The following is a 17,833-nucleotide window of genomic DNA, read 5'->3' on the forward strand; positions in this document are numbered from 1 at the left end:
CTGTCTGAGTTATTTTCATTAGTTACTTCATCCAAACCATCAACATGTTTATTAGACCCCATTCCTACCAGGCTGCTCAAGGAAGCCCTACCATTATTTAATGCTTCGATCTTAAATATGATCAATCTATCTTTGTTAGTTGGCTATGTACCACAGGTTTTTAAGGTGGCAGTAATTAAACCATTACTTAAAAAGCCATCACTTGACCCAGCTATCTTAGCTAATTATAGGCCAATCTCCAACCTTCCTTTTCTCTCAAAAATTCTTGAAAGGGTAGTTGTAAAACAGCTAACTGATCATCTGCAGAGGAATGGTCTATTTGAAGAGTTTCAGTCAGGTTTTAGAATTCATCATAGTACAGAAACAGCATTAGTGAAGGTTACAAATGATCTTCTTATGGCCTCGGACAGTGGACTCATCTCTGTGCTTGTTCTGTTAGACCTCAGTGCTGCTTTTGATACTGTTGACCATAAAATTTTATTACAGAGATTAGAGCATGCCATAGGTATTAAAGGCACTGCGCTGCGGTGGTTTGAATCATATTTGTCTAATAGATTACAATTTGTTCATGTAAATGGGGAATCTTCTTCAAAGACTAAAGTTAATTATGGAGTTCCACAAGGTTCTGTGCTAGGACCAATTTTATTCACTTTATACATGCTTCCCTTAGGCAGTATTATTAGACGGTATTGCTTAAATTTTCATTGTTACGCAGATGATACCCAGCTTTATCTATCCATGAAGCCAGAGGACACACACCAATTAGCTAAACTGCAGGATTGTCTTACAGACATAAAGACATGGATGACCTCTAATTTCCTGCTTTTAAACTCAGATAAAACTGAAGTTATTGTACTTAGCCCCACAAATCTTAGAAACATGGTGTCTAACCAGATCCTTACTCTGGATGGCATTACCCTGACCTCTAGTAATACTGTGAGAAATCTTGGAGTCATTTTTGATCAGGATATGTCATTCAAAGCGCATATTAAACAAATATGTAGGACTGCTTTTTTGCATTTACGCAATATCTCTAAAATCAGAAAGGTCTTGTCTCAGAGTGATGCTGAAAAACTAATTCATGCATTTATTTCCTCTAGGCTGGACTATTGTAATTCATTATTATCAGGTTGTCCTAAAAGTTCCCTAAAAAGCCTTCAGTTAATTCAAAATGCTGCAGCTAGAGTACTGACGGGGACTAAAAGGAGAGAGCATATCTCACCCATATTGGCCTCTCTTCATTGGCTTCCTGTTAATTCTAGAATAGAATTTAAAATTCTTCTTCTTACTTATAAGGTTTTGAATAATCAGGTCCCATCTTATCTTAGGGACCTCGTAGTACCATATCACCCCAATAGAGCGCTTCGCTCTCAGACTGCAGGCTTACTTGTAGTTCCTAGGGTTTGTAAGAGTAGAATGGGAGGCAGAGCCTTCAGCTTTCAGGCTCCTCTCCTGTGGAACCAGCTCCAAATTCAGATCAGGGAGACAGACACCCTCTCTACTTTTAAGATTAGGCTTAAAACTTTCCTTTTTGCTAAAGCTTATAGTTAGGGCTGGATCAGGTGACCCTGAACCATCCCTTAGTTATGCTGCTATAGACATAGACTGCTGGGGGGTTCCCATGATGCATTGTTTCTTTCTCTTTTTGCTCTGTATGCACCACTCTGCATTTAATCATTAGTGATCGATCTCTGCTCCCCTCCACAGCATGTCTTTTTCCTGGTTCTCTCCCTCAGCCCCAACCAGTCCCAGCAGAAGACTGCCCCTCCCTGAGCCTGGTTCTGCTGGAGGTTTCTTCCTGTTAAAAGGGAGTTTTTCCTTCCCACTGTAGCCAAGTGCTTGCTCACAGGGGGTCGTTTTGACCGTTGGGGTTTTACATAATTATTGTATGGCCTTGCCTTACAATATAAAGCGCCTTGGGGCAACTGTTTGCTATATATATAAAAAAAATTGATTGATTGATTGATACAGTGCCTTGAAAAAGTATTCAGCCCTGTGGGATTTCACATACATTTTATTTTGTTTATGCCATTTCATATACAAAAAGTAATTCAGACTTCTTTATATTAAAATTTCTATACTTATCTTGATTAACTTCAAACTCAAAGCAAATCTCTACAACTTCATATAAATTAATAAAAAATATAAAAGCCAAGATGATGGGTTGCACAGGTAACAGAATAACACACATTACTGTACACAATCTGTTTTATTGACAGTCTTCTTCAGATAAGTCAGGGGATGGAAGTCACTGAATATGTCTTGGACTTAATTTGCATCAGTCTTTAAGAAATACAAGCAGTATGTCACTTTACAAATACAAATATTGTTACTCTGTGGTAAATCTGTGGAGTAGACAGTTCTCAAAACTGAGTGCCTGTGCAAGAAGGAGAAGAGTGACGAAAGCCACCAAGACACCCAGACAACCCAGCAGAAGTTACAGGCTCCTGTGGCTGTGATTGGAGAAATTGTGCACAGTGCAAGTTTTGTATTTTGTATCAGCACCTTCAGCTTAATAGCGGATTGGAGCCGAGAAGGATTTTCTTTCAACTGAACTGATATCTAGGCTTACATCTCAGATGTACCTTCTGGCAATTTGTAGCTGAACTTTCAAGTTGTACCAGTTCATCATAAACCTGTAGAACTGTTGACATGTCATTTTCTTTTTCTTTTCAGTGTAATTCACAAGCCATTTTAGCACTAAAAGTCACTCCAGCTTCCAGGTCTGTAAGAAATCAGTGGTAGAGGACAATGACCTATTCACACTTAGTCAAGGACACGGCCGCTGCTATTAATGCTACTTATCATGCTGGGATTAACGGAGAAAAGAGAGTGCTGCAGATTGATGCAAAAAAAAACAAAAAAAAACAACAAAAAAACAAAAACAAAACAATGATACAGTTACTGCACACAGACCCTACAGCAACACAACTCCACAACATTCTGACAGCAACACACAGTGTGCTTCAACTTAACTAGCAGAGATACCCAATGGTTAGAATGCATAATACAAAAGATAAAAACAAATGCAGATGCAGTGAACATATTATATTAGTCAGAAAATGTGAGAAAACAACAGTTATTGTGATCATCTTTGAGTGTACTGTTGCTTACTCAGCTGAAGCAAGATGAAGAAATAAAGACATTTTAGATCAAAATACATGCAAGATATAAGCCAGTGATATCTTTTAAACATGTATTTAGTGTCTTTGAGGCATCATCATCATCATCAGGTTGACTCTGACATTCATTAGGGCCCCTTCACACATAACACGACTGAAGCTAACTGGTGCACGAAGGAGGAATCGCACCCAACTTGTGAAAAATCGGAGCTGCCTCAAATGACTCGTACAGCTGTCACCACAACCACTCGCGCACACCAGCGGTTGAAAGACAGCGAGTGCCCTGCGAGTGCCCATTCGACACCCTCTCAGCAGGTGTAGTCCGGAGTCCAGGTGCCACCCACAAACATCCAACACCACTTGTGGGGCACTTAGTAAAGGTGGAGCTATTTGCGCAGCCAGCACAAGAGTAGAGGGCAGGCGACCACATTCGAGCTGTGCTGTGCAAATGTGTAAGTGCCCCACGAGTGTGCAGTTACCAAGCAACAAATATGTCATGCAAGTGTGCTCCCCTAACACACGTGGTGTGCGAGTGTTGCCCCCCAACAGATGTGGCGTGTGAGTATGTCGCCCCCCTCACCAACAGATGTGGCATGTGGGGGGGGGAGACACACTTGCAAGACATGCTGATAATTATGTACAGACAAGATCACATAGGGACCGGCCAGCCATGTCTGAGTGCACACGCCACAACGCCTCTCAGCTGATCACCGGCCAGCCACTCACTGACAGACGGAAATGACGGCTCAGTGCACACGACGTGCTAAATTAAGAAGTGTCATTTCGTCACCTTACGTGATACAGACTTAAGTCAAAATTGATGACTGGCTCATAGACTAAACTGGTCAGACCCCGAAAAATATGATTCAACAATCACTAAAACCAAGGTTAGCCTGTATACTTTCTCCAGTTTTATTTATTCTTTTCTATTTTCCTTGTCAGTTTGTGACTTTATCAAGCACGCGTCAGAATTTATAAATTTATATCGTTCAACTAAATACCTTTTATGACACTCATCCATCTGTCTGGACAAGACACGCCCCTCTTAGCTCATTACTCATCCACAGCAACCAGATCCCCGGTGCTTTTTCTCTTAACTTTAACTTCTCTCTATTTTTTCAGTAAATTCTACTGTCAGCAGTTTTGTGACTAAGTGACTCTTAGCTGGAAACTTTTAGTGCCACTGAAAAGAACTGAATTACAACCCCTGAGCTCAGAAAACAGTGTGACAGCTGATATATTTTACAGTCTGTGGCTAAGTTGTCATTACAATCCATACCATTATATGAATGATCTCCACTTGTGAATGCAGCAGATGCACAAACTAGCTCATTCTTGAATAATAAACATCTCCCTACTGCTTTATTGACAAGCTGATTTTGTGACAGGGAGAAAATGAACAGAAAATCTATGACACAGTCCACGTCTCCTCCATCACATCGAATGCAAACAGTCCAAACTTCTTCTGTGCAACAGTTAATTTATCATGCAAAGAAATTTAAGCTGCTGTGACACCAGCAATATCTGGAACGCAGGTTACCTGGAACATTTCCCACAGTCATGCTCCTGTGCATTTAGATGGTTGGCTGCCAAAAGCAAAGAGGTTTTAAAAACGCAAAGGCACTTTGAAAACAACAGTGACTGGCCAATGTTAATAGCAAAACCTCTAAATGCCCAAGACCCCACAGTCATAACATGACCGACAGGAAATGCTGGATTGATTATATGACAACCTAAGATCACTGAACAGGTGAAACTCTGCTTAGTTTGTGTGAGAGCAGCAGATTTAAATGACATATCACTGATTTACACATCCATTATGCTTTCAGCTTTGCTGACAGTATTATTAGCGATACACAAACAGACTCTAGTTTCATCCATGTTTCACTTCTGAATCCATCAGAGTAATTTTATGACCCAAAGAAGATGAAGGTTATTAAATTATTAATGATGTGGACATTATGCTTTGATAAGACATCCAAATATAGTTCACAGGAATCTACAAATCATTTCTGTTTATGATTAAGATTAACTGCTCCTAAAACTGACACATCCACAGGAAACATTTTCAGTTTCAGGTGGCTCAGTGGATAAGGAGTTTGGATACCAATATGTGGACTTGGATTCGATTCCTGGTAATGCTAAGAGTCCTTGGACAAGACACTTAACAGGTAATCTGCATGGTCTCAGTCCAGCTAGCTGTAAATGGGTACGGGACATGGCTGGGGCAGTAACCTGAGTCAGACTGGTCTCCCCTCCTGGGGGAGTCAGACTCTCATTCAGTTAAGCTACAGAACCCAGAATAATCACCGACAGCAACGGGCCTCAGGACTGATACAAGACTTACTTCTTCTCAGCAGTACAATCTCAGGGTAATATAATTTGAACATATATAAAAAATATCATTTGAATACAAACTTTGCGCTGGAACAGCAGTAATATGGCTTCCTTCTCTTTATCCATGTGATGCTTTTCTTCAACAACTACTGTCTGAGTCAGCGTGGGAGAATGAGATGTTTCTTACAATCAGTCAAGGAAAAAACAAACTTGTTTACAGTTTCTGCTCCCTGTATTTCCTCTGACATGGGACATGATTTTGGCTCTGAGATGCAGATGCTCTTTTGGCACTGATCAAGTAGGCGTTGTTGAAGAAACTGTCGTTATTCTTTGAAAGGGTCACCCTGCGGTCACATTAGATACAAGCGATAGAGGAACAGCAACGAGCTGCCATTCTTTTTCAGTCAGAGTGGGCGATATGCCACCGGCTAGGCAGGGCCTAAACAGAGAAGTCTAGGTGGCGTGCTGTTAGCATGATATATGTTGGTTGCTTGTTAGAAACAAAATAATCCAAGATGACAGAATATGGTCCCAGACAGCCATATTTGTGTATAAAATGAATATATTTTTGGCATATTTTCTTTTATTATGTAAAAGTTAGAGAGAAATAAACACTTGTAAATCTAAAAATGCTGCTTTTGCATATATACATAGTGACTTGACTTAAAAATGTCCACAGACTCCGACTGCCTCACGGTCGTAGGAAGACTGTTCCACAGGGTGGGTCCACGATAAGAAAAAGCTCTTTGACCTCCTGACTACTTCTTCACCCTGGGAACACAGAGAAGTCCCGCATCCTGCGACCGCAAAGCCTGGGCCGGCACGTAAGGTAACACCAGATCAGCCAGATAAGATGCGCCAGTCCATGACCAACTGTATAAGTCAATAACAAACCTTAAAATCTGCTCTCACAGAGACAGGGAGCCAGTGTAAAGATGCCAAAGTGGGTGTGATACGTTCAAACCTTCTGCTACGTGTCAAAAGTCTGGCGGCAGCATTTCCCGTCACAAAAATTCAGTTCATTGTGACAGGCTGCGGGCGGTTCTAACTAAAGGCAACTTGACACTTGCATGCGTTTAACCCCCACACTGCCGCACAATTTATCGTGCCAGTGTGACTTGCTGTGTTCAACTGGATGCTGTGCTTTGTGCCACTGGACACGTGCAAGTGTCAAGGAACCTTTACAGGGTGAGATCCACACTGTGAATTACGAAATGAGTGGAAAAATGGAAGCAGTCACATTTAGTGCTTTTGCCACCACAAAGCGTGATCAACACAAACACATTTATCAACAAACAGTACTGGTGCAGAAATTCACTTTGAACTATAAATTAACCAAACAGGGGACCTGATTACAACCGGTGGCAGATGTGTTCAGACAGAGAAATAAAAATTTGTCTTGTTTTACGATATCTGATAACAACATAGACAAAAACAAGAACTTGTGTGTTTAAAAAATGATTACTTCTTTGAAGCTAATTTATTAGATATTACATTTGTTAGAAAGTCATCTTAATGTTACCTTCTTTTCAGTTTTATCGGTGCGGTAGGTAACTTAGTATTTATATTCACTAGATGACTTCCTGCAGTGTAAGCAGTTTCTGACCCTTAGTATGTTTGTCTGTGTTGATGCCAGGGGGAAAGTTCTCTCCATCTGCGTTCATCCCAGTCAATCATATTTCTGATCAGGCCTAATTATCCTTATGTCCAACTGGTCTGACGTTCTTTTGTGACCAGGCATCTTTTTTGAGAGATGAATCTTCCATCCCATCCATCCATTCATTTTCTTCCGCTTATCTTAGGTCGGGTTGCAGGGGCAGCAGCTCAAGCAAAGCCGCCCAGACCTCCCGATCCACACACACCTCCCTCAGCTCCTCCGGGGGAACCCCAAGGCGTTCCCAAGCCAGGCGAGAGATGTAGTCCCTCCAGCGTGTCCTGGGTCTTCCTCCTCCCAATGGGACGTGCCCGGAACACCTCTCCAGCGAGGCGTCCAGGGGGCATCCGGAAAAGAGCTCCCGAGTGGCCGAGCTCCTCACCCTATCTCTAAGGGAGCACCCAGCCACCCTGTGGAGGAAACTCATTTCAGCCGCTTGTACTCGCGATTTCGTTCTTTCGGTCATGAGCCAAATCTCATGACCATAGGTGAGGATCGGAACGTAGATCAATCGGTGACAAAGGGCAGCCCTGGCAGAGGCCAACGTGCACTGGAAACAGGTTTGACTTACTACCGGCAATGCAAACCAAGCTCCTGCTGCGGTACTACAGGGACCGGATAGCCCTTAACATAGGACCCCGGACCCTGTACTCCTGGTACACCCCCCACAGGGTGCCCCGAGGGACACGGTCGAACGCCTTCTCCAGATCCACAAAACACATGTGGACTGGTTGGGTGAACTCCCATGAACCCTCGAGCACCCGATGGAGCATGTAGAGCTGGTCCAGTGTGCCGCAACCAGGACGAAAACCACCCTGCTCCTCCTGAATCCGAGGTTCGACCATCGGTCGAATTCTCCTCTCCAGTACTCTGGAATAGACCTTCCCGGGGAGGCTGAGGAGTGTGATCCCCCTATAGTTGGAACACACCCCCCGGTCCCCCTTCTTAAAGAGAGGGACCACCACCCCGGTCTGCCAATCCAGAGGCACTGTCCCCGATCGCCACGCGATGTTGCAGAGGCGTGTCAGCCAAGACAGTCCCACAACATCCAGAGACTTAAGGTACTCAGGACGGATTTCATCCACCCCAGGAACCTTGCCACCGAGGAGCTTTCTAACCACCTCGGTGACTTCGGCCTGGGTAATGGATGAGTCCACCTCTGAGCCCCCAGTCTCTGCTTCCTCTCTGGAAGACGTGACGATGGGATTGAGGAGATTCCTTCCACCGCCCGACAACATCCCCAGTCAGGGTCAACAGCTCCCCACCCGCACCGTAAACAGTGCTGGTGGAGAGCTGCTTCCGCCCCCGAGGTGTCGGACGGTTTGCCAGAATCTCTTCGAGGCCGACCAATAGTCCTCCTCCATGGCCTCCCTGAACTCCTCCCAGAGCAGAGTTTTTGCCTCTGCGACGGCACGGGCTGCGGTACGCTTGGCCTGCCAGTACCTGTCAGTTGCCTCTGGGGTCGCACCTACCAACAAAGATAAGTAGGACTCCTTCTTCAGCTTGACGGCATCCCTTACTTCCGGCGTCCACCACCGGGTTTGGGGATTGCCGCCGCAACAGGCACTAGAGACCTTGTGACCACAGCTACGAGCAGCCGCATCGACAATGGAGGTGGAGAACATGGTCCACTCGGACTCCATGTCTCCAACCTCCCCCGGGATCTGGGAGAAGCTCTCCTGGAGGTGGGAGTTGAAGACCTCGCTGACAGAGGGTTCCACCAGTCGTTCCCAGCAGACCCTAACGATATGTTTGGGCCTGCCAGGTCTGACCAGCTTCCTCCCCTCCCAGCGGATCCAACTCACCACCAGGTTGTGATCGGTCGACAGCTCTGCCCCTCTCTTCACTCGAGTGTCCGAGACACGTGGCCGAACGTCAGATGATATGACTACAAAGTCGATCATCGACCTCCGGCTCAGGGTGTCCTGGTGCCACGTGCACTTATGGACACCCTTGTGCTCGAACCTGGTGTTCGTGATGGACAAACTGTGACTAGCACAGAAGTCCAACAACTGAACACCACTCGGGTTCAGATCGGGGAGGCCGTGCTTCCCGATCACACCCCTTCAGGTCCACGTGGCGTTGAAATCCCCCAGGAGAACAATGGAGTCCCCAGTCGGAGCGCTATCTAGTACCCCTCCCAGGGACTCCAGGAAGGTTGGGTACTCTGCACTGCTGCTCGGCCCGTAGGCCGAGACAACGGTGAGAGACCTGTCCCCGACCCGAAGGCGTAGGGATGCGACCCTCTCGTTCACCGGAGTGAACTCCAACACATGGCGACTGAGCTGGGGAGCAATAAGCAATGCGACCTCAGCTCTCCGCCTCTCCCCATGGGCAATGCCAGAAAAATGAAGTGTCCAGTCCCGCTCCAGGAGTTGGGTACTAGAGCCCGAGCTGTGCGTGGAGATGAGCCAGACTATCTCTAGTTGGTATCTCAACCTCCCGCACAAGCTCAGGCTCCTTCCCCCCCAGCGAGGTGACATTCCATGTCCCAACAGCCATGGGCTGTGAGTATGGACTGGGCCGCAGGGCCACCCGCCCTCGACCGCCACCCAATCCTCTCTGCACCCGACCCCCCATGGCCCCCTCTGCAGGTGGTGAATCCACAGGAGGGCGGGCCCACGTGACTCTTTCGGGCTGAGCCCGGCAGGGCCCCATGGGCTAAGGCCCTACCACCAGGCACTCGGGCGCGAGCCCCAACCCCAGGCCTGGCTAGAGGGTGGGGCCCCGGCTCCGCCATACTGGGCGACGTCTCGGTCCTTGATTTTTTACTGGTCATGGAGGTTCTGAACTGCCCTTAGTCTGACCCGTCACCTAGGACCTGTTTGCCTTGGGAGACCCTACAAGGGGCACAAAGCCCCCAACAACATAGTTCCTAGGATCATCCGGGTACGCAAACTCCCCCACCACGATAAGGTGGCAGCTAGAGGGGGAGGAGCTGAATCCTTTTAACTGGATTTCATTGTGGTTTATTGGGCTCAGTTCCACATTTTTGGTAAATACAATATTTGTGTGTTATCAATGCCGGCAAGCACGAGCAAAATAAGCAACAAAATACAAGTTCACATTTAACATAGAAATTAAAATGACACTTAAATTATTAACAGAGCAATATTTATCTGATTCAAACTCATACCAGATTAACAGCTAGTGGTTGAAAAGTTAGTATCTGTGACATCTTTAAAGACCCTTACCTGAAAGTAAAAGAAGGCTTGTCCAAACCAGTAGTGCATGATGGTAGTTTGAGCAGCATCATAGTGGAGCTTCTTCCATATAAACTGAGCCATTAGTGTCTGAATCAACAGGCAGCAGCACAGCACTGGCAAGTTGTGAGCTCGGAAAAGCAGCGATACCAATAAAACCAAGCCACTGTAAATCTCCCACAAGACCCTGCTCTTCAGGCGGGCATCAGCTGTGATGATTTGGGAGCGTAACAAGTCCTTGGTGCCCGTGAAGAGGATCCCCAAAACAAACACATAAACAAAGCGTGCCTCCAGGGTGCCCCTAAAGAAAGAACGAAGAAAAGAAAGAGACTAAATCATTTTCGCTTTTGCAAGAAGGCAGTGCTGGTTTTTACTGTATAAATATTCAGCCCCCATCTTACAAGTAATTTCTGAGACTTTGGTACATTTGCTGGCAGTCTACTTGTACCCGATTATATGAATCAATGATAAATTTTGCAGAGACAGACTTTTCTGAAGCCATCCCTTAAATACGGCATCTAACACAGTGCTTCCAATCAAACGAAATCGACAAAAAAAACCCTACAATCAAGAAAACCACCTAAATCATCCATTTAAGAAAACCAAGGCCATTTTAACTGAAAAAACATTGAGCACAGGGGAGCATATGAGTTAAATCACTTTGGTTGTGTATGATTTGACGAGCTGAATTGTAGTCACGAACAGCTTAGCTTCTATAAAACATATGGTTATTCTCCATCAAATACATTTTAAAATGGATGTTTTTATGGTCTCTGTACACATACGTGAGTGTGTCTCATGACCATGTTGCAACAACATTCACAGGTTGAACTAACTCACGTGCAGTATTTGCCTTGTCTATTCGTTTATAGATTAGAATCCTTGGTGACCTACGACATCCAAACCATGTGGACAAATTGCATCAGTGCTCTCACTGCAACATTTTGCTTGAAGACTAACTGGGAGGGTAACGGAACCAATTTCACTGTCCTTGATGAAGCCGAGTCCACCATCACTGAAATGGTCATTAATGGGGACAGTATCTGATGGACCAATCCAGTCATGCTTTATTTTCGTGCTCCCGTCATGAAACGACTGACAGGGTTTTAAAAAATTTTATTTTACTATTTCTAACCCTACCTCTTCCCCTAACCCTAACGCCCCAGAACCCCCACCACTCCACCGCAGATCACCCTGCAATTTCTGCTCTCATCATGAAATTAACTGTCACTCCCATCATGAAAATGGCTGGGTTAAGGCATGCTGGGTTATGTTTAGCCTAATGTTGTCTATTTTCTTCTCAAAGTAATCTAAGAAATCTTGTGCTGTAAAAGGAGAGTGACTTACAGGTGGTTGTCCATGAATAAGTGTTGCCACCGCGTTGAACAAGAACTTTGAGTTATGCGTGTTTTATTGATCAAATCAGAGTAATAGATCCACTTTGTAGCCAGTAATGCATGCTTATAGTCTGAGATAGCATCACACCACGCGAGGTTGAATACTTCCAATTTTGAACTATGCCATTTACGTTCTAGAATTCTAGCCTTATGCTTGAGGTCATGCAAGTAATCACTGAACCAAGGCAACTGTGTTTTTTTTTAGGGGGGGCATGGTTTTGTTTTAGGTGGAGGAATCATGTCGAGTGTAGTTTTGAGCGCTGACTTTAAACTGTCAACAACACTGTCTACTGACTGGGCATTTTCCAAACGTGACACTAAGATATCAGGCAGTCTAGCTTTGACTTCAGTGCTGGAAAAACATTTCTTCAGCATGACAATGCTCATCCACAAATGAGTCAACAAACATGGGATGCATTGCAGAAGCTCAAATTTTTCCACACCAAATGTCCAGTCTGGATCTTGCACCCTCAAGATTTTTTTCCTTTTTCCCCAACTTGAAAGAACACCTGAAGGGACATGGTTAAACTAATGAAGCAGGGTCGCTACCAGCTTTACGTCACTGGTACAGAGAGAAGACACCAGATTTCTTCACTAGCAGGATGCAAAAACATGTCCGGTGTTGGCGTAACTGTGTGGAAAGGGAAGGCATGACATGGGTTGATGGAGAACATTTTAAACTTTAAGCAGATATGTGATTCATGTGTACATCTTACTCATTATTAAAATAATTGCGTAAGAAGCAGAACTTTTCAGCTGATGCTCATAAAAATGCATTTCATATTTTCAGCTTTAAACCAAAATTATTTAGCTGTACAGAAATCAAAGTCACATATTCAGAGAGCTGAAGCTGTTCTGAACATTTTGATATTTGATATTCATTTGAAAGCTTGTCTCTTAGTCTTGTCCATCCAAATTGGAAGTCCCAAAAACCAGTTTTATTTGTTATTATCTATCGTCCACCTGGTCGTTACTGTGAGTTTCTCTGTGAATTTTCAGACCTTTTGTCTGACTTAGTGCTTAGCTCAGATAAGATAATTATAGTGGGCGACTTTAACATCCACACAGATGCTGAGAATGACAGCCTCAACACTGCATTTAATCTATTATTAGACTCTATTGGCTTTGCTCAAAAAGTAAATGAGTCCACCCACCACTTTAATCATATCTTAGATCTTGTTCTGACTTATGGTATGGAAATAGAAGACTTAACAGTATTCCCTGAAAACTCCCTTCTGTCTGATCATTTCTTAATAACATTTACATTTACTCTGATGGACTACCCAGCAGTGGGGAATAAGTTTCATTACACTAGAAGTCTTTCAGAAAGCGCTGTAACTAGGTTTAAGGATATGATTCCTTCTTTATGTTCTCTAATGCCATATAACAACACAGTGCAGAGTAGCTACCTAAACTCTGTAAGGGAGATAGAGTATCTCGTCAATAGTTTTACATCCTCATTGAAGACAACTTTGGATGCTGTAGCTCCTCTGAAAAAGAGAGCTTTAAATCAGAAGTGTCTGACTCCGTGGTATAACTCACAAACTCGTAGCTTAAAGCAGATAACCCGTAAGTTGGAGAGGAAATGGCGTCTCACTAATTTAGAAGATCTTCACTTAGCCTGGAAAAAGAGTCTGTTGCTCTATAAAAAAGCCCTCCGTAAAGCTAGGACATCTTTCTACTCATCACTAATTGAAGAAAATAAGAACAACCCCAGGTTTCTTTTCAGCACTGTAGCCAGGCTGACAAAGAGTCAGAGCTCTATTGAGCTGAGTATTCCATTAACTTTAACTAGTAATGACTTCATGACTTTCTTTGCTAACAAAATTTTAACTATTAGAGAAAAAATTACTCATAACCATCCCAAAGACATATCGTTATCTTTGGCTGCTTTCAGTGATGCCGGTATTTGGTTAGACTCTTTCTCTCCGATTGTTCTGTCTGAGTTATTTTCATTAGTTACTTCATCCAAACCATCAACATGTTTATTAGACCCCATTCCTACCAGGCTGCTCAAGGAAGCCCTACCATTATTTAATGCTTCGATCTTAAATATGATCAATCTATCTTTGTTAGTTGGCTATGTGCCACAGGCTTTTAAGGTGGCAGTAATTAAACCATTACCCATTATTTAAAAAGCCATCACTTGACCCAGCTATCTTAGCTAATTATAGGCCAATCTCCAACCTTCCTTTTCTCTCAAAAATTCTTGAAAGGGTAGTTGTAAAACAGCTAACTGATCATCTGCAGAGGAATGGTCTATTTGAAGAGTTTCAGTCAGGTTTTAGAATTCATCATAGTACAGAAACAGCATTAGTGAAGGTTACAAATGATCTTCTTATGGCCTCGGACAGTGGACTCATCTCTGTGCTTGTTCTGTTAGACCTCAGTGCTGCTTTTGATACTGTTGACCATAAAATTTTATTACAGAGATTAGAGCATGCCATAGGTATTAAAGGCACTGCGCTGCGGTGGTTTGAATCATATTTGTCTAATAGATTACAATTTGTTCATGTAAATGGGGAATCTTCTTCACAGACTAAAGTTAATTATGGAGTTCCACAAGGTTCTGTGCTAGGACCAATTTTATTCACTTTATACATGCTTCCCTTAGGCAGTATTATTAGACGGTATTGCTTAAATTTTCATTGTTACGCAGATGATACCCAGCTTTATCTATCCATGAAGCCAGAGGACACACACCAATTAGCTAAACTGCAGGATTGTCTTACAGACATAAAGACATGGATGACCTCTAATTTCCTGCTTTTAAACTCAGATAAAACTGAAGTTATTGTACTTGGCCCCACAAATCTTAGAAACATGGTGTCTAACCAGATCCTTACTCTGGATGGCATTACCCTGACCTCTAGTAATACTGTGAGAAATCTTGGAGTCATTTTTGATCAGGATATGTCATTCAAAGCGCATATTAAACAAATATGTAGGACTGCTTTTTTGCATTTACGCAATATCTCTAAAATCAGAAAGGTCTTGTCTCAGAGTGATGCTGAAAAACTAATTCATGCATTTATTTCCTCTAGGCTGGACTATTGTAATTCATTATTATCAGGTTGTCCTAAAAGTTCCCTAAAAAGCCTTCAGTTAATTCAAAATGCTGCAGCTAGAGTACTGACGGGGACTAAAAGGAGAGAGCATATCTCACCCATATTGGCCTCTCTTCATTGGCTTCCTGTTAATTCTAGAATAGAATTTAAAATTCTTCTTCTTACTTATAAGGTTTTGAATAATCAGGTCCCATCTTATCTTAGGGACCTCGTAGTACCATATCACCCCAATAGAGCGCTTCGCTCTCAGACTGCAGGCTTACTTGTAGTTCCTAGGGTTTGTAAGAGTAGAATGGGAGGCAGAGCCTTCAGCTTTCAGGCTCCTCTCCTGTGGAACCAGCTCCCAATTCAGATCAGGGAGACAGACACCCTCTCTACTTTTAAGATTAGGCTTAAAACTTTCCTTTTTGCTAAAGCTTATAGTTAGGGCTGGATCAGGTGACCCTGAACCATCCCTTAGTTATGCTGCTATAGACGTAGACTGCTGGGGGGTTGCCATGATGCACTGTTTCTTTCTCTTTTTGCTCTGTATGCACCACTCTGCATTTAATCATTAGTGATCGATCTCTGCTCCCCTCCACAGCATGTCTTTTTCCTGGTTCTCTCCCTCAGCCCCAACCAGTCCCAGCAGAAGACTGCCCCTCCCTGAGCCTGGTTCTGCTGGAGGTTTCTTCCTGTTAAAAGGGAGTTTTTCCTTCCCACTGTAGCCAAGTGCTTGCTCACAGGGGGTCGTTTTGACCGTTGGGGTTTTACATAATTATTGTATGGCCTTGCCTTACAATATAAAGCGCCTTGGGGCAACTGTTTGTTGTGATTTGGCGCTATATAAAAAAATTGACTGATTGAATGATTGATATGCAACATTATACTAAAAAAAAGTACCTTCAAAGGGGACGTAATCTAAAGTACTTTAAACTTGAGAAAACACACTTGGACTCCAGTGGGTTCATGTGTTGAAGTTCAGTCTCACAGCTGTGACTCTTGGCTGACTGGGAGCAATGCCCCCAAGGGAATAGATGGGTTCCATAGTGATACAGGAGTACCACATGCAAATAATCGAAAAAAAAAGCAAAGTCTCAAAACACAGAAGGAACACCAAACCCCATGAAGTAGTGCACTAGACTCACTCCCAGGCCACCAGAGCCAGATGGTGCTCATGCAGCCCAACAATTTTTTTTTCTAATCAGCTTTGTATTACCTGCATTATTACAGAACAAATAACTTTGAGGCCCTCGAGATGCATAATGTTCCACCAAGATTCCAAGCTACACTGACAAACTAAATGTAACATGGTCTCTAAGTTTGAAGCTCAGTGAAATTATGGTTCTTTGACATGATGGTTTGAGCTTTGGTAGTTTTAACGTTACAAATGCTAGAATGCTGAAACCTTTTATTTAGTGCAAACGTTTGGTACTAAAATGGATCCAAGACAATTTTTCTCAAATGTTAAAGATAGAAGCCTTAAATTCTGTATGGTTGATATCTGGCACATCGGCATCAATTTCTTTAGGAAATCTCAGATGGTGAATTTGGAAAGCTTTTAATTTTTATGTTTATTTTACATGGCATGATCAAATATTGGAAGCGCACAGAAGTAATCAATATCATATCCAGGCTGTTAAACACAAAACACAGACCTACTTGTGAGTAAATCTGATTTTACACCACATGATGTAAATTTTGAAATTTCAGTGTTGAGCACAACACCAGTGAAATACAGCCAGAAGTCCAAAACTAAGTTAACCTTTGTTCAGGGTTTCCTGTACCATGCCATACAGATGGTGAGGTGATGGGACAGAAGTGGCAGCTGGCAGGCCTGAAATTTTATTTTTAGAAAATACATATTATAAATTAAAGTCAAATAAGAGCTGCTGTGAACAGTTGTGTTGCTGCAGGTAGTGAAGTTAACTGTATACTGTAAAGCCTCGGTCCCACCGAATAATAAGCCATGAATAAGGAGCCATGCATGGGTGTGTAGTGATTATTCAAAGAATGACCCACGTTTTCATCATGTATTCACTACTAAGGTGCCTCTATGTGCCCCTCTGTACTCTGCATGTGCCACATAGCAGCCTCTAGTGAGCCATGACCGACTGGTCATTAGAGCCTTGACTGGCTTGTATCACCCACACTGAGCCGCGTATGAGCCACGCAGTGCCATGTAGCGTGACACCGGTGCACAAATGCACGTTTGGTCCTACCCTTTTCCCCTCCCACACTTGTTTCCTCATGGAGCAGGAAAGAGAGGAAAAAAGCGTCTATGAAACAGTCCTCTGTGATTCCAGAAGTGATTAGAGGTGTTTTCAGCATCTAAAGTTTGGCAGAAAATCATCATAAACCCCCACCAAATTAATTATTTTATATCCAGCGTCCGGCGCACAGAGCAGCTGGAATTGAGTGTGCAAAAGGGCAGCCGCTCCAAAATATCCTCTCAGGTCCTCGTAGCTGCCAGGTGCACGGGTAATAGGCTTTTAGCAGCCTTGGAAGCACCACGCACACGCCTCTAAAATCCTCGTTAGTCCTTGTAGTACCTTGTACACAAACTGCCCTACGCTGTTGTTGCTAAGTTTTGAACATCTTGAAATTAGCACCACGCTCAGAGAGGAGCCTCATTAACTGAAGATAATGTGTTTAAGAGCCACTATTCTCCCACGATAGCTGAATAAAATCCTCTTGTAGCAAAGAAACATGCTGCTACAACTGCTACCAGGGCTTTACACTGCTGCTGCCCAGGAGGGGCACTGCTCCCCCCATGAGGTCTCGACCCTGTCTGGAGTTGGAGTTTGTGTTCTGTATCACATACTCGTGGGGTTACAGCACACCTCCCTCTGGGGTAGCTGCATGCTCCCTCTCGCGTCTTTCCTTCTGGTACCAAGGGATACTGATTCTATCCCTGTGAATGCCTGTGGGGGGCGCTCTTTGCCCTGTGGCATTGCTGACCGACAACAATGTGCCACACTGGAACGTCACCACTTTTTCTTTCCAGTGTAAATGTATTTGTCTTAGATTTTGCAGCCCACCCTCCCTGACGTTTAAAAATAAATCTCTCTAA

General features: G+C 43.6%; 1 protein-coding gene across 1 annotated transcript in view; it reads right to left on the minus strand.

Annotated features, from left to right (window-relative positions):
• pigg (phosphatidylinositol glycan anchor biosynthesis class G) overlaps window positions 1–17,833 on the minus strand; it is a 345,004-nt gene that overhangs the window by 32,353 nt on the left and 294,818 nt on the right. Inside the window, exon 11 of the mRNA XM_034181167.1 lies at window positions 10,308–10,617. Coding sequence (XP_034037058.1) covers window positions 10,308–10,617 — 310 coding nt within the window. The remainder of the gene's footprint in view (window positions 1–10,307; window positions 10,618–17,833) is intronic.

This window comes from Thalassophryne amazonica, chromosome 11 (genome assembly GCF_902500255.1).
Source record: "Thalassophryne amazonica chromosome 11, fThaAma1.1, whole genome shotgun sequence".
Taxonomy (NCBI): domain Eukaryota; kingdom Metazoa; phylum Chordata; class Actinopteri; order Batrachoidiformes; family Batrachoididae; genus Thalassophryne; species Thalassophryne amazonica.